The sequence below is a fragment of the Bubalus kerabau genome, chromosome 3 (genome assembly GCF_029407905.1).
Source record: "Bubalus kerabau isolate K-KA32 ecotype Philippines breed swamp buffalo chromosome 3, PCC_UOA_SB_1v2, whole genome shotgun sequence".
Classification (NCBI taxonomy): domain Eukaryota; kingdom Metazoa; phylum Chordata; class Mammalia; order Artiodactyla; family Bovidae; genus Bubalus; species Bubalus kerabau.
In genome coordinates this window covers 1,863,159-1,890,197 of record NC_073626.1, presented here as the reverse complement: position 1 = coordinate 1,890,197, position 27,039 = coordinate 1,863,159, and the positions used below count along the sequence as shown (strand labels likewise).

Sequence of the window (27,039 nt, the reverse complement as noted above, 5' to 3'; positions counted from 1 at the left end):
GTGGTCTCTCTTTATTGCAAATAATTTTTATTCTTTCACTGAATGGTTCCTTTCCAAGTATGTTTCTGGGTTTAGTAACTGTTAATAGGATTTTTATTTTCATATTTTTAATTAATAGCCTTTCTGCTCTTTTAGTAGAGAGAGGCAAGTACTGAAAGTGTTATAAGTCACTCAGTCATGTCTGACTGTCTGCGACTCCACGGACTGTAGCCCACCAGGCTCCTCAGTTCTCGGGATTTCCCAGGCAAGAATACTGGAGTAGGTTGCCATTCCCTTCTCCAGGGGATCTTCCCAAACCAGAGATTTAACTTGGGTCTCTCCTGCATTGCAGGTGAATTCTTAACCATCTGAGACACCAGGGAGAGGCAAGCAAGCAAATTTATCTCCACTGGCCCAAAGCATTCAGGGACTAGCAGCCAGGAGTGTGTAGGGAGAGGAGAGAGCAGGGCACCATGCTGGCCTTCTTCCCCAGTTTGCGTGATCCCAGCAGCCCCGTGAGCACATGGAATCCAGCGCCCTGGGCGGGGGCTGCTTTCAGCTTCCCCACCTCTCTGTGGACAATGTGATGACTCCAGAGGCCAGTGCACGCCTGCACCCCCAACAGAAGGCAGCACGTACATCCAGCTCACCTTAAGAGCAGCAGTCGTGGACACTACACGTGCTTAACCTTACCTGAAAGTAAATCACGACAGGAATTTATTTAAGGCAATGAAAGAAAATCCCAGTACGAAAAGGTCAGATTCAAGCTCTGCAGCTATGAAAGAGGATGCTATGTCCTCAGCGGTACTGGATTAGGAGCAGTCTGGGGGGAGGCACAGGGAGCCTGGCAGGCAGGTGAGCAGAGGGCTGGCCCGCGGGCCCAGACCTCACCAGACCACACGTCCTGGGACACGGTCACCGGAGGAAGTCTTCCGCTAACTCGTTGAATTCGTCTGCGAAGCGTAAGTGCAGGTTGTGCTTGCCCTCCGGCATCAGATGTAACCTGAAGGAAAGGCTGACGGTGAGTGGCGCATCGTCAGAAAACCCGCCTCTCCCTGGCGCCTCACGGAAACCTCCCCGGGCAACCGCCCTGTTTTCTCTCCCTGCGACCTCCATCAGGAGAAAGGGTGAGTCCATCTTAAGGGGTGGCCCCAGAACAGAGACTCGGGAGCGAGAGCCCGAGGCTGCCGCAACAGCCAAGGAGTGCTCCGCTGCACTGGGAGCTGAACCAGGTAAGGCGGGGTTTGACTGGAAACCTGACTGAGAGGAGGACGTGCAACCTGGTGGGTACCTAAGGGAAAAAGCATTTTAGTAAGACTGGTTTTAAGAGAGGATTGGAAAGATGGTAAAAACACGAAGTGTCCAGAATCCACTGGACTGGAGCTTCCTGGAGTATCTGCGTAGTGGGAAAACCCGTCAGAAGGCACCGCCCGAGCCTGCTGCTGAAGCCCCCAGGCCGCCCTGGGTGCTGGAGGACTGGGTAAGTCTGCACACGGCCGGCCCCACGCAGGGCAGTGCCTCCCTGAGGCCGGGGGTGCCGGCCCCTCCCGGATCTGCGGCCCTCAGGACACCCCGCCCCCCTCGGAAGGTGCTTCCTTTCAATGGGGCTCGTCAGATGTGGATGGTCTGCAATTTCTTTAATAAAGGCAGGCTTCTCTGAGTTCTAAACCGCATTACTGCCTTTAACAGTGCAGACACAGAGTTTTAAACAAAGGTTCCAGGATACACGTGCAGGTCTGACTTGCTCTGTCCACTGTCACTGATGTTAAAAGCACTGTGTTCTGGCAGAATGCCAGTTACCACATCGCCTGCTTCTCTGCTTTCCACAGCAGGGGGCTGGGAGCTCCAGGACCTTGGTGAACGAGCAGGGGGTAAGCTCGGAACAGAGCTGTCCCTGGGCGATGCCGGGTCTCTGGCAACTGACCACGTCGGGCAGGGGGGTGAGGGGTATCCAGGCTGTTAAGATCACCAGCTTGACGGGAGGATCTGTGGTTGGTATCTTTCTGAGCCCCTGGGGAAGGTTAGTAATGCCATCAGCAGTAGCCCAGGCCTTCCCCAGTCAAGGTCAGTGCTGCTCAGAAGAGAAGGGCGAGCGGCCCTCTAGAGGGACAGGGCTCGCAGGACGCTCACGGCCTCTGTCCTCAAGGGACAGAAAGAGCTAGCTGCCGAGGATGCTGGCAGGCAAGGGGGCACTGGGCCGCCCCGGGCCTCCCAGCGTGGACCGAGCTAGACCTTGATGCGGAGCCCCGCTTTGAGGGGGCCAGCCCTCTTCCGTGCTTTGTGGAGATCCCCAAGCAGGAAGCACCGACACCAGCTACGAATCCCATCCACTCAGGTGCGGTGTGGTCTGTGCTCCCCCGGTAGCGAGCTCAGTCTCAGCAAAGACCACCAGCAGGCCCGAGGGCGCCACTGACCGACCGCCGTGCTCCCCGTGGCTGTCTCAGGCCCTGACCACTGACGCCACGCCAGCGTCCCGTCCGCAGAGGCGGCTACTCTGTCCTGAGTCCCTGTCCATCTCAGGTGTACACATACGCCCCCCTTCATCCCACAAGAAGATAGCAGGGAGGGGTGGCAGACTTCACTGGGCCCACCTGGGAAACGGACACAGAAATACACACGACTGTTTCTGGGAGCAGCTCTAGGAGACAAAGGCATTTGTTTCGTACCTGATACCTATTTGCAGGTAAAATCTTTGTGTCTTTAATTGTTTCTGGCAAGGAAATGAAGCCCCAAGTTCATGGGAAGCACCCTGCACTTAAGTGGCTCCCTAGGGGTCAGAAGGCCTGTGAGCACAGTTGGAGGAGGACCTTGGTGCTCAAGGAATCAACGTTCCTTCTGTGGGTCCAAAATTAACCGTTTTTAGCTTCTTGGCCAACCTACAGGGCTCTCCCGGCAGAGGAAGGGCGAGAGCGTAATATGCCGGCCAGTTTCAGACAATCATCGCAGCACACTTTCCTCTTGACTCAACTGTTCCAAAGAATCCTACTCTGAGAAAACGACCTTCCATAAACGAATGTACTGAAACCATTAACATCTGAACGGTAAGGGAATATTTTTCTCCCATATTGATGTATTCAGTTGCTAGGAGATGGGTCTGGAACAGAATTCCTAAATTAAACTTTCTTGCAGACTTTTATTGAACCTGGCTCTCTAAGAGAACACACGTCATTTATCATGAGCGTCAGTGTTCAAAAACTTGTCATTTCTGAAGACAGAAGACACTTAACCAGGTCAGAAAGTAGGTGATTCAGGCCTCTCACCATCATATTAAAATAAGAGTATGAGAGGCAGCTGTGTTGGGGGAGGGAAGCACTGTATTACAAGGAAAAAAAAAGATCCAGGACTTGTCATTTACTAGCTATGCAACCTTGGAAGATGACTTAACATGTCTCAGCCTTGATTTTACCCCATCTGTAAAATGGGGACAGTATTTTTTTCCATGATTTTGCTGTAAAGTACAATTAGATGTTGTAGTAAAATAAGATGTCTTCTGAAATATGAAATGCTGTTTGGAAGCAGAAATTATACAAGTTTATACTAGTGATATTTTATTGCAGAATAAGAAGCATGTTTCCCACATTTATAAACTGTCCAAGAAATCTGTTTGTTAAAATCTCTTGTGGAATAAAGAGCACAATTAGGAAGTGGAGGGACTGTGTCTGAGTCTACTCCCAGCTCAGGGGCGGTCCAGGCGGGCTGGCCTGCAGTGGGCACTGGAAGTGACTCAGGTCGGGGAGGAAGAGGATGTTCTTAGGTCACTTAGAATGAGGCCAATTTCAAAAGACTTCTATACAATTCCAAAGATGTCCCGGGTAATGACAGCATCTCTGGGGTGAATACTCAGGCTCTCAACGGGTCAGGGCTCCCTGGGTGTTTATTGTGAGCCGTGACCTCCTGGCCAGACCTTACTTTCTCCTTCGCGATGTGCCTCACTGTGTTATCAGGGAAACATCAGGTTTATTCAACATGGAATTTTCATCCTGAAGTAAGTACCAGCAGAAGCTACCTCTCACGGCAGCCCGAGTATTTAAACGATAAACTTCTGTTCCATACAGAAATGAATGAGACTGAAGACCAGACTCTGCTGACACGTCTCGTTAGGCCCTCCAGTGTGCCCGGGGCCGGCGGGCAGGCCCTGCTCTCCTGTGGTTCTGAGGAACAGGTTCTTCTCTGAGGTGTATATGTTTAAGGCTTAACGTGAAAGTGTATAACATAACTTTAAGCAGGAAAAAAGCAGGAATCAAAGTTGAAGACAGAATACGATTGTATTTATGTTAAAAAAATACTAGGAAAGGAGGAACACACAAAAGTGCTAATAACAGAAGTATTTACGTGGATGGCAAGTAACATGCGATCTGCTTCCTTGTTTTGATTCTATAGACTTGCTGGGCAGGTTGTGCTTTTACAGTGAGAGCTCCCAAGGGACAGATGGCTATTTGGGTCGGTGCCACCAGGGCAGGAGCCCCTGATCCCACTACCAAAACCCAGGGCACCTGGGCCCCTCTTTCCCAAATGGGGTGGGGTACACCCTGAAAGCCCAGCCCTCAGCCTTCGCCTCCTGCAGCGCCTCCCGCTTGCCTCCCAAGGCCCTGGGCAGAGTGCTGGCTGCAGCTGGACTCACCGTGACCCTCTCACATGTCTGTGTAAGAAGTCGGCATGGAAACGTGGGACCAGGGGGTCCTTCTCGCCGTGCACGATTAAGGTGGGGCACTGGACCAGGGGGAGCAGGTCCCGACAGATGCTCCCTGCAAGACACGAGACTGTTCTCCTGAGGCCCTCCCGGGGTGGGGGGCGGACCCCACCCCCGCCAGCGTCTGGCCTGGATCAGATGGCCTGAGTGCTTCCAGCTCCGACAGTCTGCAGGTTTTCTTTTCTGTGTCTCTCCCGGCCTTTTTCCTTTAAGCTCTACTAGTGAGCAAGGAGTCCTGGCTGATTAAGTTCACAATTCATATAAAACAGCAGTTGAACAAAAAACCTGCACGTCTTCATATTACATGGGCCATCTGAAAAGCTTCTCCCTTGAAGTACAGGGGACCCCGCCGGCCCTCCAAGTCTGTGCTCCTCACAGCGAAGCCACAGCTTCAGCAGGACAGAAACTGCCTTCCACCCCGCCTGTCCCCCACCCACCCTGGGGAGACCACAGGCCCTGCCCCGAGGGACGAGCATTCCTGGGCAGCAAGGCACAGGCCGGGCTCCGTGTCCCGACCTGCCGTTTCCCTGAATCCACTCGGACAGCAGCCACATGGCAAAGCAAGAGCACACACCCGGGCCTGTCTGACGCCAAACCCGCGACATGTCCCTACGCTACGCTGAGTGGCCGCAACCCCGAGGACTGGACAAGGGCCCCAATGCATGGAACCAGCCCTGCAGGGAGAGAGGTCGTTTACTGACAGCCTTGCCGTAAGCTGATTCAGGTGGTGCCAGATTCTCCGTGACACTTTCTCCCTCCCTTTCTCTTTTGCAGTAGACCTAATTTTTTAGAGTTTCAGGTTTACAGCAGAATTGCAAGGCAGGCACGGGCACACACCCCGTCTCCTCGCCTCCCCATCACCAACACCCCCATCAGACATCTGTTACAGCAGACACGTCATCACCACCCCGCATCTGCGGTTCTCATGCTGTGGGTTTCGACAACCACAGGATGATACGGACACGGCACTATGATACTACACAGAGTGCTCTCACTGCCCTAAAATTCCCCTGTGTGGCTGTTCTAAGAGGTAGTGGGATCTCACTGTTTGTCTGTATTTTAATGAGGCTGTTTTCTTACTGTTCAGTTTTAAGAGTTTTTTGCAGGGACTTCCCTGACGGTCCAGAGGTTAGGACTCCGTGCCTCCACTGCAGGGGAGTTCCATCCCAGGTTGGGGAACGAAGACCCCACAAGCCCTGGACCCCCGTCCTTTGGGAAACAGTCACTCCTGTCTGTGGCTTGTCTTTCCAGCCTCCTGAAACATATTTCAAGGCCCTGTTTCTATGGGTGGATACCGCATCTGAACAGGATATACTTGTTTTGAACTTACAGCAAAAAAGTAACATTTCCAAAGGTCCTTCTCATTATGAAAGTTCTGACAGATGACTCATTCTGGAAATGACTACTGAGGAGACAAAACTGGGCCCTGAATCATAACTGTTTGGTAACTGATGTGTTTCAAGGTCAGATCCCACCTACTCTCTATTCTTTTGGCAATTAGAAAAATGAGAGATTACAAATGAAAACAGCTCTAAGAACAGACTTTAATTCAGAGCTTAATTTAATTCAAGGGTGCCAGTTCTTGTTATTGGAACACACCTGTCACAGCCGAAGTGACACAACGTCGCTCTGAAGATGGGAAAGGGCTGAATACCCTTTTCCTTGTCCTGACTCCACGGGGGCCAAGGGTCATGACAGAGACCCCTCCTCTCCTGGCGGGTAAGAGAGGCGGCAGTGGGCTGATGCCTCTAGACATGAAAAGGGGGACGTCTGTGTGGCCACTGTTTGTTTCTGAGTGACCATCCTGGAGTTAGAAGAGCACATGAGACTTCTGGAGACAAAGGGGAAAAGACCAGCGTGCCACAAGAGACTCAACAACATGAACTCTGTACACACGTCTGTCTCTGATGCCAGGAGGGTGTGCGGCACAAGAACTTGCCTTTGTACACGATCACCCTCTGCTCATGCATCAGTGTGGAAGGATGGTGGGCGAGCGTGTCAATCCCCAAGGAATTCTCAAGCATCAGGGGAACTCACTCGGCCTCTCTAACCAGCAAAGGGACCGTTAAGTGGCTCATGTGACCTACCGTCTGGAAGATGCTTAAATTGCTCTATGCCATCCACCCACTTTTCACAGGTTCTGGCAAAGTAGTCGAACCCATAGAGGGCTTCCAGAGGCTTTCTCGTCTTCTCACTCCACTTAGAAACATCCCGGATGCCTGGAAGACAGACAGACGTGTGGGCACGGATGGGTCTGAGACTAAACCCATCCTCGCCCACAGAGCACAGCAGCCAGCGCCATGCGGCTCGCCAGGCTTCGCCCCAGCCGGCCAGGCCTTCCCCAGCCCCCTGTCACTGCCCAGCACCGCCACCCCCACTGGCTTCTGTTTCCACCCAGCCCCCCCGTCACTGCCCAGTACCGCCACCCCCACTGGCTGCTGCATCCACGGTGAACGCTGAGTGCTGTGTCAGGGTTCTGCCGTGTTCTGTCCCCCACGGCGGCCCTTGGGCACCAGCAGATTCTGACCGAGGGAATGAAATCAGATCTAAAGTAATGGCTTCCATTAAAGGTATAAGACAGAAGCAGTATTCCCCTAACTGGGGTCAGCAGAGTAAAAATGAGATTACTTATAACAGAGTTTTTCTGAATTGTATTTACATACACTGAGAAATGCATAAACATCATTTGCTCCAAGTTCTACCACTAGAGAAATTGTAACTACTAACTACAAGCTGTCTCACAGATGACTCTGATCAGAAAGGAAATGATGGCTTCAGAATGGATAAGCAAATTCAATCCCTTAGCCCAGTTTTTCCATTTTTCTTTAAAACACGGTGACTCTGTGGAAAGTCTGATGCTCCTGAGGACAGTGAACAGTGCCCACCGAGCCCCTCAGGTACAGAGCTCTGTCTGCATGACCCGTCCTGAAGACAGGACGGCAGGGGCTCACGTGGCCCGTGTGGTGACCGGGACTGGGCCGGGCACCTAGGGGCCCAGCATGCTCGGGGTGAGTGGGCTGCGCAAACTGCTGCCCGGGGCAGGTGACTCGGCAGAGAGCGCCTGCTGTTCTCCTCCTGCTCCCCTACCCTGCAGATGTGCACCGGGGTTGACTCCAGAGGCTGAGGACACTGAACTGCTCTGGGCGGAAGTGAGGAGACTTTGGATGGGAGGGGGAGATGTAGAGAAGCAGCCTGAAAAGTAGAGGCGGAACGAGGTCCGGAGGGAGGAGCGTGTGTGGTGCAGGACGGAGAGGGCAGCGCGGGTGTGGGACAGGCAGGGGAGAGTGGGCGGAGGGGGAAGAGTGGAGGAGGAGGATGGGAAGGGGAGAGAGGGCTGCGGAGGAGGACAGAGAGTGGAGAGCGGAGGAGGAGGAGGAGGATGAGGAGCGGGGAGGGGAGCGCGTGTGGCAGCGGAGGACGAGGAGGGGAGAAAGGGTGGTGGAGGACTGGGAGGGGAGAGTAGAGTGGGTGGTGGTGGGAGATGGGGAGGCGAGAGGAGAGCGGGCGGTGGTGGGGGACGGGGAGGGGAGAGGAGAGCGGGCGGTGGTGGGGGACGGGGAGGGGACAGCGGGCGGTGGAGGACGAGGAGAGGAGCTCGGGCAGTGTGGGAAGGGCAGGGGAGAGTGGACAGCCAGCTCGGGACCAGTGGCTCTGCCCTTGGCCACGGAGTGGACCACACCCGCTGCAGGCCCTCTTGCCATGAACAAGGAGCTCTTTCATAACATATAATTTCTGCTGCATCGCTGAAGTCTGCAGTAATTGATGAAAACGAGTATGAGTGAGTGTGTGTGCGTGTAAAAGGCAGGAACCCTGAAAACACAGCAGACTGGTGTAACGACTCTAATGCAGGGCTGCCTCGAGGGAGGGCGACTGTTCACTGGGGGAGGGTGGACACAGCTGAACCGGGGATGAAACTGGGCCTCACCTGGCACCATCCAGTGGTTCCCAGGGGCAGCAAGTGGACAGCTCTGAAGGAAAGCATTCTCGATTTATGCTCACCATTTATTTTGTTTGTTTTCAGATTAAGGGTAAGCAATTACTTGCTGCTAATCAAAAAACCATCTAGTCAAGGCTATGGTTTTTCCAGTGGTCATGTATGGATGAGAGTTGGACTATGAAGAAAGCTGAGTGCTGAAGAATTGATGCTTTTGAACTGTGGTATTGGAGAAGACCCTTGAGAGTCCCTTGGACTGCAAGGAGATCCAACCGGTCCATCCTAAAGGAGATCGGTCCTGGGTGTTCATTGGTAGGACTGATGCTGAAGCTGAAACTCCAATATTTTGGCTACCTGATGTGAGGAGCTGACTCATTTGAAAAGACTGTGATGCTGGGAAAGATTGAGGGCAGGAGGAGAAGGGGACGACAGAGGATGAGATGGTTGGATGGCATCACTGACTCAATGGACATGGGTTTGGGTGGGCTGCGGGAGTTGGTGACGGACAGGGAGGCCTGGCATGCTGCAGGTCATGGGGTTGCAAAGAGTCGGACATGACTGAGCTACTGAACTGAACTGAACTGAATCAAAAAACCACAAAGCAATCAGAATCTTTATAAAGCTAGTGAAACAACTAGAAAATTGGAAGAAAAAGCTTAAGAAATTATGCAGAGCCCTATACACAGCAACGCTGAGATGGAGATGAACAAAAACAGGGAAGTGGAGACTCAGTCTACAAAGTTCAATCAGTCCCTGAAAGGGTTGGGGGGAGGGAAGAGGAAGGGGAGGGGAGGGGACGGGAGAGGAGGGGGAGGAGGGTGAAGAAGGGGAGGGGAGGGGAGGGGGAGGAGGGGGAAGGGGAGGGGAGAGGGAGGAGGCTGGGGGAGGAGGAGGAGGAGGAGCAGAATTAAGTGGTGGACACCCACTCAGTGAGGAGATCCCCCGCAAGGAGGGTTTTTTGTGTTTTGTTAAACTCTGACAAACTGGGGAAATGGTTTGGGAGAGGAGGGGCAGCCATGGGGTGGGGCTGGAGTCCCGGGGGCAGGTTCTGCTGCTGGGGGCTTAGCAGCTCCCAAGCTGGCAGCTGGACGTCCTGACCGGGGGCCTGGTGGGCGAGCCAGCTGCCTGCACCAGGCCTGGGCAGGGACCCCAGCTGGTCCCTGGCACCCACAGTGCCGGCTGCCTGCACTGGAGCCTCAGCTGGACGCAGACAGGCGGTGGCTGGGCTGGCGGGCTGCATCTGCCAGCCCCAGCTCTGTGTCTCTAAAAGTCCTCACAGATAAGCCTGAAGGACAACCTTAGAAAGTGTGAACAGCACAAGAGTTCATCAAAACTAAGGTTTCCCACCGGAGTACACTGTTCCCTTCCACACTCAGGGTACCTGAATGAGGCTGCACCTTACACTTCGTGTCAACCCCCCTCCTTCCCAGAAGGCCACTAGCACGGCAGGAAATGTAAGTACTGACTTATCAGCCTTTTCCTGGGCGTCACTTCTGGAAATAGGAAACTTTAAAACGCAGACTAAAGTGCAGGACTTTGCTGAGAACGCTTCATCTCTCCATGACCTGTCAACACACGTCTAAGCAGGGCGGGGCGGAGGGACCTACCCTGGTAAATCTCCGTGTCCTGCTCAGTCACGTAGGCGTTGGCCCCCCAGATCACCATCTTGCTGACATACGAGGGGTACCGTGCAGCCGCGATGAGGGCTGTTATCCCCCCATCGCTCCACCCCAGCAAAGAGACCTTCTTAAACTTCAGCGTCTGTGGCAAACACAGCAAAACAGCATGGTGAGGGCTCCTAGAGAACCCGAGATCGATAATGCCTGGGGTTGAGACAGCTGTGGCGTGTCCGCTGGTCGTCAGAGGGATACCCCGGAGCCCAAGATCTGTGACATGAACGTCTCCTCTCGGTCTGCTGTGGTGAGAAGACCGCTGTCACAGATGCCTAAGCACGCATACAGCATCCAGTACTGTTCTGAATCGGGAGGGAGCTATGTCTTCAGGGTGCATATCTCCCAGAAAAGGACACAGCGGAAATCAGCTCTAGTTGGTCATGACAACGTGTGTGCGTCCACACAGGCCTGAGTGAAGACGCTGAGGACAAGTCTGCAGATCAGAGAGGGCCTCCTGAGAGCTGCTGGAGGGCTGGAGCCACTGTATCTGGTGAAGTCACTGACTGTAGCTTTGGGAAGAACTGGCCCCAGGAGGAATCCTGGGACAGAGGAGACACAGCGGTGAGGGTGGGGGGTGCTGCTGAACCTTTGGGTGAATCGGCCAGGCTCCAAGAATGCGCTTGATGGGGTACATGGACAGAGGTTACACCTGAGAGAGGCTCCTGAGCAGTTAAAAACTGAATGACTGGGAAAGTAAATTGACAAGTATCAGTCCGAGACATCTGTCGATGGGACTGTAAACTGGTGTGACTCCTGTGGGGAATACTCTGGCTCCACCCTGTATCTTCCATCACGCAGCAAGTCATCTCCTAATTGTGCACGGAATTCACACACACGCACCAGGGCAGGCCCCCAAAGGCCACACCGGCACTATTTACAGCAGTGAGTAAGGGCCACAGTGTCCACGCACGAGTGCTCCCTGCACTTCCTGTATAATCTCACACACACACACACACACACACACACACACACACACACCAGCTTAGAAATAATGTATCTCCCATCAGAAGAAGGGAATTAAGACACAGTGTGAACACACAATGGGATGAATACGAAGTGCCTACTATAAACTGAAGTGTATCTGTATTTATTAACATGGAAGTATCTCCATGATAAACTGTCCAATGAAACAGTAAGCTGGAAAACCATTAGGTATAGAAGGATGCCATCAATACAAACTGTGTATTTACATATGTAATAAGACTGCCCAGAAAAGAAGAGCCTCAAAGCCATGGGAGCAGTAACTCTAAAAACTTTCCTCTTTGTATCTCTTTGAACCCTTTGAATGTCTACAGGAGTCAGCCTTGAAGAAACCACACACAGAAACAAACTAAATGAAGATGCCCAGCCTCCTTCCTCCCGATTCTTCCCCGAGACCCACCTTCATCAAATCAATGGCATCTTTTGCGTCTCGCTCAAAGAAGTCCACTGGGAAATCTCGATCGGGTGGGCGGGAGTGTCCATATCCTCGGGGGTCCCAGGCAACCACTGTGAAGAGCTTCTTATTCAGGTTCTCAATCTGAGGTCCAAAATCTGTCTCTCCACTGCCTATCAATAAAAGTGGTCATCTGGTTACACTCCAAGAAATGCTGTCATTGCTTCAAACACACTACAGCAAAAAGAAACAGGGGGACAATGTAACTGGCTTCCAGTCAAATTAGCCGCAAATCTGTAACCAGCAAAGCAGACTGGCAGAGAACCCGGGCTTCTTCTCCCGCGGGAGCTCAGACCTGCCCCCGCCTCCCCCGAGCAGCTACTCGGAGGGCCACGCAGTTCTCCCCTTGGTCCTGTATCATTAATAATCCAGCACGCTTGATAGCTTTTCAGTTTAACTGTCCTGTTTAAAAAAAAAAAGACTCATGAAACTGCCTAGAAATAAACCTACTGCAACAACGTACTTCTGGGTTATTTTTTCTTTTTTTAAAATGACTGTTACAAATGAGAGAGATCTTAATAGTATCTGTAGACACATTAATGACATTTGATCCAAATTATTCAAAGCCAAATTCTAAAATCCCAGACGTTTTTTACAAAGCTAACGAGAATAGCCCAGGAGATTTTATTTTCTGGTCGTAACTAGAAACCAGAAAATTAAACTAAAACTCGGAAATGATGGAGGGCAGGACACGGAGGGGATAAATCAGTGTGTTCCACGACAACAGTATGTGAGTATTAGCAAGTAGAACTGTGTTCTCAAGCCGGTGGTGGACCTGACTGGCACGTAGCATTGCCCAGTGAGGTCCACACGGTGTGAAGGCCAGACTCCCAGGGAGCCCAGTCCAGGGGCAGGTCAGCGTCTCATTTCTAGGCTCTGCTTGGTTTCTAAGGACTCACAACTCTGGCCACACCTTGCTTCACAAACTGGTGATGATTAGAAAATGTCTTTCAAGATACTGCAGGATCATTTAACATCATCAAGGACCGTCACTCTCCCTGACAAAATGTACCTTCTCAACAGCAGGTAAACCATCCAGAAAACCCAAGCCAAGAACAAACTGGATTTCAGTGCAAGCCTCCTGCTCTGACATCTGAGGCTGCTCTCATGATCCCTGAACTGGAGGGACCTCCAGGGAACCGCCCTGCAGGAGGGGCAGAAGGTGGGAAAAGGCAGCAGTGGAGCTCAACACCACTTTCAGAAACAAGACACACACTTTCTGGCACACATCTGAAGACCAGTGCAAAGAACACTAAAACCTTAAAAAATTACTTTAATATGATACCTCAGAAGGAAGCACATCAACACAGGCTGCCTGCTGGGAGGGGAACTGGTGCTGGGGGACAGCAGTTCAGGGGAGAAACTTGCTGATTGATTTTTGAATCAGGTTAATGTTTTACACAAGCAAAAATTAAAACTGCCAAAAGCTTTTCATACCAGGATAATGACAGCAATATTGAACCAATGGCCATCTACGCTGGCAAGCCGCATCGCTTCAGCTCGGGATCACCCACTGGAGGAAAGGGCCGCCTCTATCACACTCGCCCGACGGCAAGACACTGAGCGCTGGCCATTGGTGCCTCGATAGCTGCAGCGACCAGCTGAGGCCACGTCAGCTGCAACCATCGTGTGCCTGAGGAATGCTACCACTTCGCTTTTAGGGTTAAGAAGCAAATCATAAGGAAATAAGTATATGATGGGATCACTTAGCTAAATAAAAAATAAAACAGTAACCCTGCTGCTAAGTCGTTTCAGTAGTGTCCGGCTCTGTGCGACCCCAGAGACGGCAGCCCACCAGGCTCCCCCGTCCCTGGGATTCTCTAGGCAAGAACACTGGAGTGGGTTGCCATCTCCTTCGCCAATGCATGAAAAGTGAAAGTGAAGTCGCCCAGTCGTGTCTGACTCTTCGCGACCCCATGGACTGCAGCCCACCAGGCTCCTCTGTCCATAGGATTTTCCAGGCAAGAGTACTGGAGTAGGGTGCCATTGCCTTCTCCGAAAACAGTAACAGAAACCTTACCTTAAAATCAAATTTGAGATGCTCTGGGATCACTGGAAACTCCCCTCCTGAACTTTCTACACCTAAACTTCTTACCTGCAGGAGGCGATGGTGATCCATCTAGCTTTACCACGCTCTGTTCATGCCAAACTAATTCTGACCTTCAGAAAGGCTGTGAAAGCCCAGCTTTGTTCTTTGCTCTTACCTTAACTGAACACACCAGAGAAGGCAATGGCACCCCACTCCAGTGCTCTTGCTTGGAAAATCCCACGGACGGAGGAGCCTGGTGGGCTGCAGTCTATGGGGTCGCTAGGAGTCGGACACTACTGAGCAACTTCACTTTCACTTTTCACTTTCATGCATTGCAGAAGGAAATGGCAACCCACTCCCATGTTCTTGCCTGGAGAATCCCAGGGACGGGGGAGCCTGGTGGGCTGCTGTCTATGGGACTGCACAGAGTCAGACACAACTGAAGTGACTTAGCAGTAACTGAACACACAGTCACGCACAGCAGGGAGATCAGTCCAACTTTTAGCAGCCTAAGTCTCACATCCTGGAACCCCTCAATTCCAGGCAAACTGGGCCAGCTGGTCACCTACTCATTGCCTGCCTTCCCCACCCCTTCCTTGACTTGTCATCCCCAGGCTGTAGGAAGGGGCTTCCCTGGTGGCTCAGGTGGTAAAAAATCCACCTGCGATGCGGGAGACCTGGGTTTGATTCCTGGATTGGGAAGATTCCCCTGGAGAAGGGAAAGGCTACTCACTCCAGTATTCTGGCCTGGAGAATTCCATGGACTGTAATAGTCCATGGGGTCTCACAGAGTCAGACATGACTGAGCGACTTTCACTTTCAGGCTGCAGGAAACTACACAGTGTTGGACTTCCATGGAGAAAAGTGGGTATTTAAAGGAATGAAAATTGCATAAAGTAGAAAGGTATCTTCAGGGCTTCCCTGGTGGCTCAGTGGTAAAGTCTACCTGCTAATGCAGAAGACATGGGTTCGATCCCTGAGCCGGAAAGATCCCACATGCTGTGGAGCAGCTAAGCTTGTGACCCACAACCCCAGCCTGTGCTCGGCAACAAGAGAAGCGGCCACAAGAAGCCCAAGCACCACAACTAGAGACTAGCCATTGCTCACCGCATTAGAGAAAAGCCCCACGGCAATGAAGACCCAGCAGAGCCAGAAGTAAGTAAAATTTCACAAGAAAGGTAGCTTTCTGGATCACCTAAAGTTGATTGCGGCAAATATTACAGAAAGCATCTCAGCAAAGCACTAAGGCTGAGTATCAAGCCCGGGCATCTGGGACTGGGGGCCGAGCTCAGAGGACAGCGTGCCTGGCACGCCACGGAAACCTGCGCACCCAGCATCCCCGGGAGCAGCAGGACGGCGTGCTCTCCGCCTCCGGTCCGCAGGTAGTGCAGGTGGACGCCATTCACCGCCGCCTTGGCAGAGGTCACGGAGGAGCTGCAAGACAGAAGCCCCGACCCCAGAGGGCGACTGAGCTTGCACGCCAGCCAGCCCCAGCACCCTCCCCGCCCCCTGGTCATCCGGCTCTGCGCCTCAGTTTCCCAAATCCAGAAAGGGCAGGTCACTGCAGCACCAGCTCCGGGCCCACCCAAGGGAGTGCTGACAGGCCTGCTGACATCAACGGGCCCACAGCCCCACAGCTGGAGGCAGGGTCCCCGAGGTGGGAGGCGAGGTGGGCGGGACGCTGGCACTGAGCCTGGAGCCCCTCGTCGAGGCCCCGGCAGGTCCAGAGCAGCCACCCGGACCCTCAGCTGCACAGGCAGCGATCCCAAGGGTGATGCTGGTCTTGGGGTCCACAGGCTGACCTTCTGGCCTCTCTGTTCTCTAGGCAGCCGCCCTGGTCAAGAATGCCTGTTTGCTCGGATGTGGCCAGACCGGTCTGTAAGATGCTGAGATGTCTCTGCATTAACTGTTAAGTAGATGGTCCGTGTCTAGAGTCCTGCACCCCGCCCCCTCCTTGGCCCAAAACCGCCACGCTGCAGCATCTAACCATGTGTTGTTCTGGGGGCTCTGCGCAGGACAACCCCCTCAGTGACTGTCCCAGAAGCTCCAGGACCACTGCACTGGGACATCCAGGAACAGCGCACACACGGCCCGGCCTCAGGCTCTAAGAGCCTCCCAGCAGCTCCCCAGATGGCCGGTGACACGCGGGAGGGCCATGAAGGCACACCAGGACAGATGCTGGCAGGTGCAGTGAGTCGAAGAGCACACAGCCCTGGGTGGTAGTGAGACTGACCAACTACAGGCTCACGATCCACAGAAATGTCACAGGACCCTTGAGCCGGGTTGAGTCTCACAGACCCTGCTGTTACTCGTTATTAAAATCCTGCTCCTTGGACAGCTCCAGAACCAGATAAAATCGCATAACGCTCTACTCCGAGTCATCTTGGGAAACAACGGTTTATTGACATTTCCTTTGCCCCCGGCCACCTGCAGAGCAGCATCTGCACACCCTCAGGGAGGGGAGGGTCATGATGGGAGAGAAGAGTCGTGATGGGAGAGAAGCGGTCAGACTCCTGTCCAGCACAGGAACGAGGCTGCTCCCCAGACAGACACTCAGTGCTTGCTCAGCTTAGGGACTGCTCCTGCTACTCGTCGAGCCCGCAAGGTTCTCCAGGGCCCCTGCCTTGCAGCATGAAGGATGTCTTGTAACGGTGTTCTGCACAGGGAAGGTGTCACATATGACGCGGCCCCGCCATCTCTCGCGATCGCTGAGCCCCGGGGCTTTCACCACCCGGAGTTGCGGGCTCTCAGGCCTGGGAGCAGCCTGGGGCCTGGCTCACATGACTTCCCTTTTGTGGTCTGTCCAACGTCTCCGCTGCCAAAAGCCTCTCACTTCCCTGTGTTTTGCCCTATCCATGTAGATTCCCCAATGCCTAAGCACACGGAGATAAAACCAGGCCATCTAGATGAGGGCAGATGGGCGCTCAGTGTCAGGGGAGGGTTGCTAAGGCAGAGGACTTTGAAGGTGGCTTCAGAGATGAGAGGCCCTGTGGGGGTTGGAGAGAGGCAGCTGGGGAAGGGTGGAGAAGTGGCTTTTGAGATGAACTTCCAAGATGGGCAAAATGCTGGAGAGAAAATGCGGTAGGGAGTGTGCTTCTAGAACTGGTGCGCTCAGGGCCCAGGAGTCAGGGACACACGTGGAGCAAGGCAGGTGAGGTCAGGCCTGCAAGAGTGAGGGCGCAGAGGAGCAAGGGTCAGGCTAGAGGGCGACGGCTGTGCGGCTGGCTGTCAGGGCAGGGAGCACGCCTGGGGCTTTGTCACTCACTGCCGGGCCCTGCCCTGGTCACGGCAGCCGGGCCCCGGGGCATCAGAGGCTCCCAGAACCTTGCCTCCACCTCCAGGCTGGAGAAACAGAGGACAGAAAACTGGACAATAGCAAATCAACTTAAATGTAAGAAAAAAGTTTCCTTTTAGAAAATATTTATTGAATAACTTTCCACATCAGTACACTTGAAATGAGTGTTGTATTCTCCCTCCAGCATATCAAAGGGCTCTTGGATGGCGGTCAGGCCCCAGAAAAAGTTAGAAAACTTAAAAGAACAAAAATGAACCTTCTTCTCTTGGGCTTTACTCCTCCACCACTTTCTCCTTCCTATTAATTGTTTCTCTAACCTAGGTATTCTTAAGCAGGGGTGTTCATTAGAATCACCTGAGGAGTTAAAGATACAGCTGCCCAGGACAATCCTGGGAGACCCACTGGTCACTCTGGGGTACAGCCCTGGCGTGTGCTTTCTGAAACACTGCTGTATTATTCGCCCATTCATGTACATCCGGAACCCCTACTTTGTGCTGGGCACCCCATGTTGCCTAAGGGTTGGCAGAGAAGACCAGTCTGCCAACTACTGATATTCTGACAGAAGCTGCAGAAACAGGAGACCCTGGGGTGCACACAGCAGACACAGGTTCATGCTTTCCACACCCTAACACACCTGCCCACTCAGCCCCCTTGTATATGAGATCACTTCCACCCCCCACGATACCCGGGGGTGGGGAGCGGGGGTTGCAAGCTTAATTTTAATCTCCTGGCAAACCTTTAAATCTCCAGATGCCCAGGCTACACTAAATGAAAATCTCTGGGATGGGATCAAGGCATCTGCATTTTTTAAATTCCCCAAGAGAATCCAATAGACAACCAAGGATAAGAAAGGTTATACTGAATTCATTTCGGAGGAGAGAAAAATTCAGCCTCCTTTTTAAACACAGTCTGGGAAACCATCTGTATCATGTCTGTCCTGTCTCTCCTTCTGGGAGGCTGGATGGACAAGTCTGTGTGTGAGCGGCGAGGGTTGAGGGGCAGGAGCAATAGAGCAGCAAACCCCCCAGTGAGGGAGAGATGATCACAGGGCCGGCAAGAAGAGAACCGTTTGGGGCAGACAACTACAGGAGAACTAACTGGTCATTTTAATTATTAAACTAGATAATGTCCTCTGATGATGAACATTAGACTTTGACTAAATTTACCAGCGAGGAAGCTGAGTGCTAAGAGTTCAGGTAACGGGCCCCAGTCACCGTGCTTGCAATTTGCAAAGTCGAAGCAAGCACCTGAATGTCACACTCGGCTCAGAAATAAAAATGGGAGTCACCTCATCAGATACATCCTCATTTTGAAAGTCCAACATATTCTCTGTACCTTGTATGTTCAGCTATTCCTTTTGTATATTTTTTTCTATTTATTTTTAAAAATTATTTTAATTGGAGGCTAATTATAATATTGTAGTGTTTTTTGCCATACATTGACATGAATCAGCCATGGGTTGTATATTTTTTTCTAAAAGGACTGTTAGCTACAATGAAGCATTCAGTTCAGTTCAGTTCAGTCGCTCAGTCGTGTCCGACTCTTAGCAACCCCATGGACTGCAGCCTACCAGGCTCCTCCGTCCATGGGATTTTCCAGGCAAGAGTACTGGAGTGGGGTGCCATTGCCTTCTCCGTAAAGGCTGCATCAGTCAGTTCAGTTCAGTTCAGTCCCTCAGTCCTGTCCGACTCTTTTCGACCCCATGAATCGCAGCACGCCAGGCCTCCCTGTCCATCACCAGCTCCCAGAGTTCACTCAGACTCACGTCCATCGAGTCAGTGATGCCATCCAGCCATCTCATATCTCTTCCTCTGTCGTCCCCTTCTCCTCCTGCCCCCAATCCCTCCCAGGATCAGTCTTTTCCAATGAGTCAATTATTCGCATGAGGTGGCCAAAGTACTGGAGTTTCAGCTTTAGCATCATTCCTTCCAAAGAAATCCCAGGGCTGATCTCCTTCAGAATGGACTGGTTGGATCTCCTTGCAGTCCAAGGGACTCTCAAGAGTCTTCTCCAACACCACAGTTCAAAAGCATCAATTCTTCGGTGCTCAGCCTTCTTCACAGTCCAACTCTCACATCCATACATGACCACAGGAAAAGCCATAGCCTTGACTAGACGGACCTTTGTTGGCAAAGTAATGTCTCTGCTTTTGAATATGCTATCTAGGTTGGTCCTAACTTTTCTTCCAAGGAGTAAGCATCTTTTAATTTCATGGCTACAGTCACCATCTGCAGTGATTCTGGAGCCCAGAAAAATAAAGTCTGATACTGTTTCCACTGCTTCCCCATCTATTTCCCATGAAGTGATGGGACCAGATGCCATGATCTTTGTTTTCTAAATGTTGAGTTTTAAGCCAACTTTTTCACTCTCCTCTTTCACTTTCATCAAGAGGCTCTTTAGCTCCTCTTCACTTTCTGCCAGAAGGGTGGTATCATCTGCATATCCGAGGTTATTGATATTTATCCTGGCAATCTTGATTCCAGCTTGTGCTTCTTCCAGCCCAGCGTTTCTCATGATGTACTCTGCATATAAGTTAAATAAGCAGGGTGACAATATACAGCTTTGACGTACTCCTTTTCCTATTTGGAACCAGTCTATTGTTCCATGTCCAGTTCTAACTGTTGCTTCCTGACCTGCATACAAATTTCTCAAGAGGCAGGTCAAATGGTCTGGTATTCCCATCTCTTTCAGAATTTTCCAGAGTTTATTGTGATCCACACAGTCAAAGGCTTTAGCATAGTCAATAAAGCAGAAATAGATGTTTTCCTGGAACTCTCTTACTTTTTTGATGATACAGCGGACGTTGGCAATTTGGTCTCTGGTTCCTCTGCCTTTTCTAAAACCAGCTTGAACATCTGGAAGTTCACGGTTCACATATTGCTGAAGCCTGGCTTGGAGAATTTTGAGCATTACTTTACTAGCGTCTGAGATGAGTGCAATTGTGTGGTAGTTTGAGCATTCTTTGGCATTGCCTTTTTTTGGGACTGGAATGAAAACTGACCTTTTCCAATGAAGTATTAGCAACATCAAAGTATTAGCTTGCATAAACATAAATTTTGATGACTTATTTTTACATCTTTCATACATTGTATTATTATCTAGATATTCATATTTGTATTATTAATTGTAACTGCTAATTATTTAGTATGGGGGCTTCCCAGGTGGCACAGAGGTAAAGAATCCGCCTGCCAGTGGAGGAGATGAAAGAGACGCAGGTTTGATCCCCGGGTTGGGAAGATTCCCTGGAGCAGGAAATGGCAACCCACTCCAGTATTCTTGCCTGGGGAATCCTAAGGACAGAGGAGCCTGGAGGGCTGCAGTCCACGGGGTTGCAAAGAGCTGGGCATGACTGGGTGCCCAGGCCTTTAAAATTCACTGTCTCAAATCTTTAGGACAATTCTGCAAGGCGTGAGGCTCAGAGAGGTTATATAACTTGATTGTGTACATGCTTTTTCTGTAACCGCACTGCCAAATAGAGTCCCCTTCAGGACTGGACACCAGGCCAGCAGTCACCCTGACTGCTGGACAGAGGCAGGGGCAGGTGCATCTCTTCCCCTCAGGCAGAGCATCCCCAGATTGAACCAGAAAACATCTGTCTTCAGGTGGGCTGTTATGCTTCCTAAGTTATTAATACTGTAACTGCACATAACATACAACTTCAGGTAGAAAAGGCTTGGGGTGGAAGAGGGCAGATGTACAGAGGAGCTTCTGGAACACAACTCAATTGTGGGTCAGGGCACCCGTGGTTCTGAAGCCATGTCTTACAGGAGTGCTCTCACCTTCTTACACAAGCTGCATTCTTGTTTCAGGATTAATCAACACCCTGCTTGTTTGGCCCATCAGTGAAAGTGAAAGTGAAGTCGCTCAGTCCTGACTCTTTGCAACCCCATGGACTGCAGCCTACCAGGCTTCTCCGTCCATGGGATTCTCCAGGCAAGAATACTGGAGTGGGCTGCCATTTCCTTGGTCAGATCAATTTCAATTGCATTTACAAAATGGCGGTTCAAAATCCAGAGAAACCTGTTTCCCAGGGATATTTGAGGGCGAATGATCTGCACTGCTAAGTGGATGAAGCCTTCCTGCAGCCACTAACCAACAGTAACAGACACTGGTGCAATCACAGTAATCTCATTTCAATCCCTTTCTGTAAACAGGAAATGGGATAGATGGGCATTTTTCAGTGGACTTACAGAGACTGCAGACACTGACATTATTTTCCCATCTGTATGGAAACAGTTTTGAAAATCTAATAGATATAAAATGGTAACATCATCAAATCCTAAACTCAAGACCCAATGAATCACAATATGAAAGCGTAAAGCTGGTCAGACCTCTCCTTACGCCTTCGGAATGGACGCTTCCCCATCAAGTACAGTGAAGCTCTGAGGGCCAGGTACCCGCCGGGCTTGTGCGCAGACACCTCCCACGTCAAGAGCGGAACTGACCCGCCGGCAGTGAGCAGCGACCACCCCGCGCGCGCCCCATGACAGGCCACCATCACCTGGGGGACCAGGGGCGCCCACTTTGGGACTGGGGGTCAGAGGTTAATCCAGGAGCTGTCTACTCTCAAGGTATGTGGGGGTGGTAAAGAAAGGCAGACTCTCGGGCGTCTCCTGCACCCCTCGGGGAGCCGGGCCCAGGAACCCGCATCTTCCGGTCCCCCGGGTGGGTCTCCCGCACGTCCCAGCTCGAGGTCCAGCCCGCGGCTCCGTGAGCTGACGCGGCGCGGACACCGCAGGCTGGCCCTGGAGCCAGGGTCCGGGGTTCAAACGCGCCTCCTCCCTGGCCTCCGTCCTCACGGACGCCCCACCGAGGCCGAGCGCAGCGCCCCCTCGGCCGCGCCCAGGTCACGGCTTGACGGGCAAGGGGTCGACCAGGCGGCGACCACTCACGGCCCCGGCCCGGCCGCTGGCCCCTGCCCCCTTCCCGCCGCCCCGAGCGCGCGGACGAGGATATGGGGGCCCCTGGAGGGGAGCGGCGCCATTACCCGAACGCGGCCGCGGGTCCGGCCCGGGGGATTTGGATGCGGGGCTTCAGCGCTGAGAGGAGGTGCCTCAGCCGCCGCGCGGCCCCACTGCCCAGCGCTGCCGCCATGATGAGTGCATATGACGGCCCGGGGAGTGCGCACGCGCCGGGTCTCCCGGCAGCCTCGAGCGCCCGCCGCCCCGAGCACGCATGCGCCCGGCCGTCGGCCGCCCGGAGCTCGCCCCCTTCCGCCCCGAGCACGCATGCGCCGGGGGGCGTGGGCGCTGAGCTGGAGACCAGGGATTTCTAGGCGATCCCTCGCGGCACGTGTGCTCGCGGTTCCCGGGGACACCGGCACAGAGCGTCTGCCCTGGGTGTCAGCTCTAGCCTAACGGTGACCGGCGTCTCGCCCTCGCGGAGGGGTGGGCTCAGGGCCGCCAGCGTGACAGCTGGAGGGGACTGGGGTTTATTTTGTGCGTTTTTACACCGGCCCACACCCGCTAGGGCCCCTGCTCTCGGGGATCCTGGAGATTAGGGAGGGCCAGCGGCGGCTGGAGAGCGGTGCGGGCGAGGGGCCGGGCCTCGAGAGCTAAGCCGGAGCCTCCGATGAATCCCGCCGACAGGCCGGGGCTCCCGCTTCTCGGCGCTGTGGCGGGAGCAGAGCGGGGCGCCAGGTGCGGAGGATGGGGGTTGTGTCCGCGTGGGGTCCCTGGCCGCCTCCGGGGCGGGGGAGCGGCGAGGACGGCAGTCTCGGTTGTAAATGGAGTCGCGTGTGAGTCCAGATCAGTGAGGCTCCTGCGGCCCACGTGGGAAGCAGGTGGGTGTCGGTCTGGGCCGGGGGCAGGGTTAGTGTCTAATGGAGGCAGAGCCTCAGTTTTGCAGGAACGTGGCGGCAAACAATGTGAATGTGCTAGGGCTGTACACTTAAAGACGGTTAACATGGCAAATTTTATGTGTATTTCACCACTGTTGGTTGTGTGTGCTTCTTACGACCAGTTCAGTCTTTAAAGATTATAAACAGTATTTGCAGCTGAAGCTTACATAGGGAAAATAAAAAACAATACCTTTTGATTGTGGCTACTCTCTCCAGCGTCTGCCTGCAATGCAGGAGAACCGGGTTCAATTCCTGGGTTGGGAAGATCCCCCTGGAGAAGGAAATGGCAATCCACTCCAGCACTCTTGCCTGGAAAATCCCATGGACGGAAGAGCCTGATAGGCTACAGTCCATGGGGTTGCAAAGAGTCGGACACGACCGACCAACTTCACTTCACTTCACTCTCTCCTTTAACAGAAAACAACTGCATATCGGTGGCTGCTGTTTAGCCTTGTCTTGATATGGAGATAACAGCAGCTTCCTTGCATTTTATATTACTTCTCCTCCTGGACACCCTTACATTGTAACAATGGAGTGGATTGCACAGTGCTTCCTGGTGTTACAGCCCTGGGACGTTGTATTACCCTCAGTGTCCTCCCTGACCCATGGGAGTTTCTTGGCAGTAAAGGGAGGTTTGATTTAAATACCGACTATGATAAAATGTTTTTTAAACATAAAGCTGCCACATCAATTTCCTGCACAGAAGGAAAGAGATATATATAATGTTCCAGCTACTATTGTTTGACTTTCAGAATCTTGGGTGGGGTCAACATTTCCTTATTTTTTTTATGAAATGTTGATTGGGATTTCTTGTCAGAGATGATGAGGGTTAAAAATAATTCTACAATTTTTTTTTTTTTAATTCTACAATTTTAACACTAGTTATCCTACTGGTCAGCAAAAATGGCAGTGCTGAGGTCTTAGGCTAAGACTATTGATGTCAACTAATAAAAACCTACTGTATAACAGAGAACTCAATAGTCTATAAGGACCTAAAGAATCTATAAAAGAATCTAAAAAAGAGTGGATATATGTTTAACATTCACTTTGCTGTACATCTGAAACTAACAAAGCATTATAAATCAACTATACTCCTGTTGGGAGCCGCGTCAGGCATTACTGACAAAATGGAGGCACGGCCCCAGCCCCCTCTCCTTATTTCGCAGGCACGGCCCCAGGATGAAGGAGTTAGGCCTTGTGATTCTGACTTGTTCTTTCCTTTCTTTGGTTGAGCTGGCTGGAAAGAATGTTAAGGTGTTTGAGAGAAGCACGAGAAAGCACAAAGCCTTCTACAGTTGTGCCCAGAAAATAATCTATAAAATAACCATTGACATTTGTTCAAGGATCTTTACAAAGAATGTCCCAGGATGAGCACGTAGGCTGCAGCTTGAGGCCATGGGAAGGATTATTATCTGAGACCTGTTTGTGAGGGGAATGTTTATGGCAAAAGGAGTTTGCTGGGTTTAGGATTAATTAAGAATAGCTAGAAGCCTTTTTAGGAGATAATGATCTTAAGATGCTAGGGGCAAACAGGATTTAGAAAGGTAAGAAATAAACTGAGGAATGTAGCATGAGTTACAATGTAATCCCAAATTAAGTACAGTAAATCTGGATGGGGGAAACCTTTGACCTAATGCTTTTGTCAAAGTATAAAAGAGAACCTGAAGCTTGAAATAAACATGTAACTCTGTACTATGAGTCAGAGGCTACATCATGATCGCCGACACCGTCCATCTCTTCAGGTTGAATCCCTGGCTGCTGGAGCTGGACTCCGGCATACTCCAATAAAAACTAATTTTAAAAATAATATTTTTAAGGACTTCCCTGGTGGTTAAGACTTCGCCTTCCAATGCAAAGGGGTGTGGGTTCAACCCCTGATTGGGGAGATAGGATCCCACATGCCTTTACACCAAAACATAAAAACAGAAGCAATATTGTAACAAATTCAATAGACTTTAAACATGGTCTACATCAAAAAACATCTTAAATAACTTTTTGCGCCAGGCACCTAAAATGAGATGCATCATCTTAATTTTAATCCTCACACCTACCTTATGTTCTAGCACCCTATTTATAGATAAACTGAGGCTGGGAAAGGTCAGGAAGCAGGCCCCAGGTGCACAGCCAGAGTGGAACTAATGCCTGCTTGATTTCAGAGGCCTGTGTCTGGATTATACCATAGAACTAGTCCTTCAGTGATTTCTTTGTAATCAGTTGCTTCTAACACCTTGACCGTATACAGACCTATCCTATTTACATGATTACTGTAATTAGAAAAGCTTTTTAAACTATTTAAAATGTCTTGTGAGAAATAACTCCTTTTCATGTTGCTGAAGATCTAACTTCATCGTGTTGAACCACAGCAAAGATTATCACGACAGCGACAAGCGGGAACTCTGCTGAGCAGGGTCTGTGGCCTGGGAGTGGGTGTCCCTTACGAGTATCAACCTCAGGGTCTGGATACGTTTCTCGGAGCCAAGAACAGGTTGCCTTCTTCCTCGTATTGTAGTCAGTGTCATCCCACTTCGTTGATTCCTGCCCAAGACGAGTGTTTTTGTGGCGTTTGGGCCTAGTGTCCAAACTCTTCAGGTGTAAACTTAGCCCTCTTCGGCCCAGTGTTTAGACAGTGGGGGCTGAAGGAAAGGCCCCTGAGCCGGGGTGCTTAGACTCTCGGGCCCGTGGGTGTTTCATTTTGAAAGTCAAAATGCACCGTCAGGAAAGCTCCTCTTTTCTCCCCAGCTTCTCCTCTCCTGCCGGTAGCCAGGTGAAAAGGAAATGCCGACCCACGTGGTAAAGTCACCATGGAGAATCTCACACTATTTCGTTTAAACAAACACATCATTTCAGTGGCTTCTATTTGAGGTACAAAATTTTATTTTAATTAGTCCATTAAAACATTGTCTGCATTTTGCCTCTGACACTGATTAGTTAACCTGTTTGGAATTTAGAGAACAGTGGTCACAAGGGATCCATCTGGGAAAGGAATCACCCCGCCTCCTCCCACAGCTCAGGACCGTCTCCCTCTCCAGTTTTCCGCTATCCGACTGGATGAGAAGTTTTTTTTTTTACTTTGGTTATAATAGGCGCCTACGTGGAGAAGACAGTGTAAAATTAGAAAGCTGATTTAGGTTATGTTCTCCGAATTTTTTTTTTTTTTCCTTGCTCAAACAAAACTCCCAGAAACCAGAATGAATAGCATGAAGATTATGCGATAATATGAAAGAAAAAAATGATCTTTCTCAACTCTCTCTTCTTTTCAGAGCCCAGTTAGGCTTCTTGTTCGGTTGGGCCTTGGCCATGAATAGGTCGTCCTGTGTAGTGGGTGGTTTGCTGTCGGTTCCCTTTTCCATCCTCCAGCTGTGAAAGGCAGGAAGTGATTTTTACACAGACACAGCACCCCCTGTGTCAGGGAGAAAAGAAGTCCCAGTCGCTGCAGGCAGCAGGCTTTCACCGGGGAGGAGGTGGCCCCCGCCCAGGCAGCAGGCTTTCACCGGGGAGGAGGTGGCCCCTGCCGCAGGCAGCAGGCTTTCACCAGGGAGGAGGTGGCCCCTGCGGGCTTAGCTCTGGCTGATGCGGATCAAGCAGTTGACCAGGTCTATCCGTGAGCACAGGTAGAGCGCATAGGCCAGCTTTCCCACGGTGGCCCCCTTGCTGCCTGCCCGCATCAGCCACTTTTGGAGCATCTGGTAAACCTTTTCTTTCAGTCCATCTCGCTCATAGTCGTGGTCAATTTCATCGATCTGAGATTCAGAGAAACCCAGCTTACGGGCGCAGTTTTTCCAGTGTCTCCCCAGATTCTCCCTGACCGGGTCCAGGTGTTTATCAGTCAGACTAGTGGTATTATCTGCCGAACAGAAAAGAGGAGAAGGCATTGAGCTGTGGCCAGGTGAACATCTGGCTTCAAACACCTGCGTAAAGCAGAGAGTACCCGGAGTCAGTAAGAAAGGTTAACTTCCCCGCGCTCTGGCTGTCGGCTCCCTGGATGACCCTCACCTGTCCACCAGCCCACGCGAGGACCTGCTTCCTCCTGGAAGCGGCCCCCTTGGCTGCTAGGCTGTTCCGTACCAGCTGAGCCACAGCTCCTGTTTACACTTTCCTGACGTCAAGGGGGAAAACACCATTTGTGTTCCTTTTGGGCCTTTTCTGGTTACATCTGGCCAGAGTT

The 27,039-nt window shown here is 51.7% G+C and overlaps 2 protein-coding genes and 1 long non-coding RNA gene across 5 annotated transcripts in view; 1 reads left to right on the top strand and 2 right to left on the bottom strand.

The window, feature by feature from the left end:
- Positions 1-668: 668 nt before the first annotated feature.
- Positions 669-22,170, bottom strand: BPHL (biphenyl hydrolase like). Its single transcript, XM_055570486.1, has 7 exons — positions 22,023-22,170; positions 15,071-15,174; positions 11,658-11,824; positions 10,211-10,364; positions 6,757-6,888; positions 4,601-4,724; positions 669-982 (listed from the first exon to the last, which is right to left on the bottom strand). Exons 1-7 carry the CDS (start codon positions 22,127-22,129, stop codon positions 895-897), a joined length of 876 nt encoding a protein of 291 aa, XP_055426461.1. The 5' UTR covers positions 22,130-22,170; the 3' UTR covers positions 669-894.
- Positions 22,171-22,321: 151 nt separating this feature from the next.
- Positions 22,322-27,039, top strand: part of LOC129645376 (uncharacterized) — a 19,254-nt gene continuing 14,536 nt past the window's right edge. The window contains exons 1-2 of the long non-coding RNA XR_008711296.1: positions 22,322-22,674; positions 25,614-25,736. This is a non-coding gene — a long non-coding RNA (uncharacterized LOC129645376). The remainder of the gene's footprint in view (positions 22,675-25,613; positions 25,737-27,039) is intronic.
- The window catches only part of RIPK1 (receptor interacting serine/threonine kinase 1), a 27,249-nt gene continuing 25,925 nt past the window's right edge, over positions 25,716-27,039 (bottom strand). For all 3 annotated transcript variants that reach the window (XM_055570481.1, XM_055570484.1, XM_055570482.1), the window contains exon 11: positions 25,716-26,718. In XM_055570481.1, the coding sequence (XP_055426456.1) occupies positions 26,432-26,718 (287 nt within the window). In that variant the 3' untranslated portion in view covers positions 25,716-26,431. The remainder of the gene's footprint in view (positions 26,719-27,039) is intronic.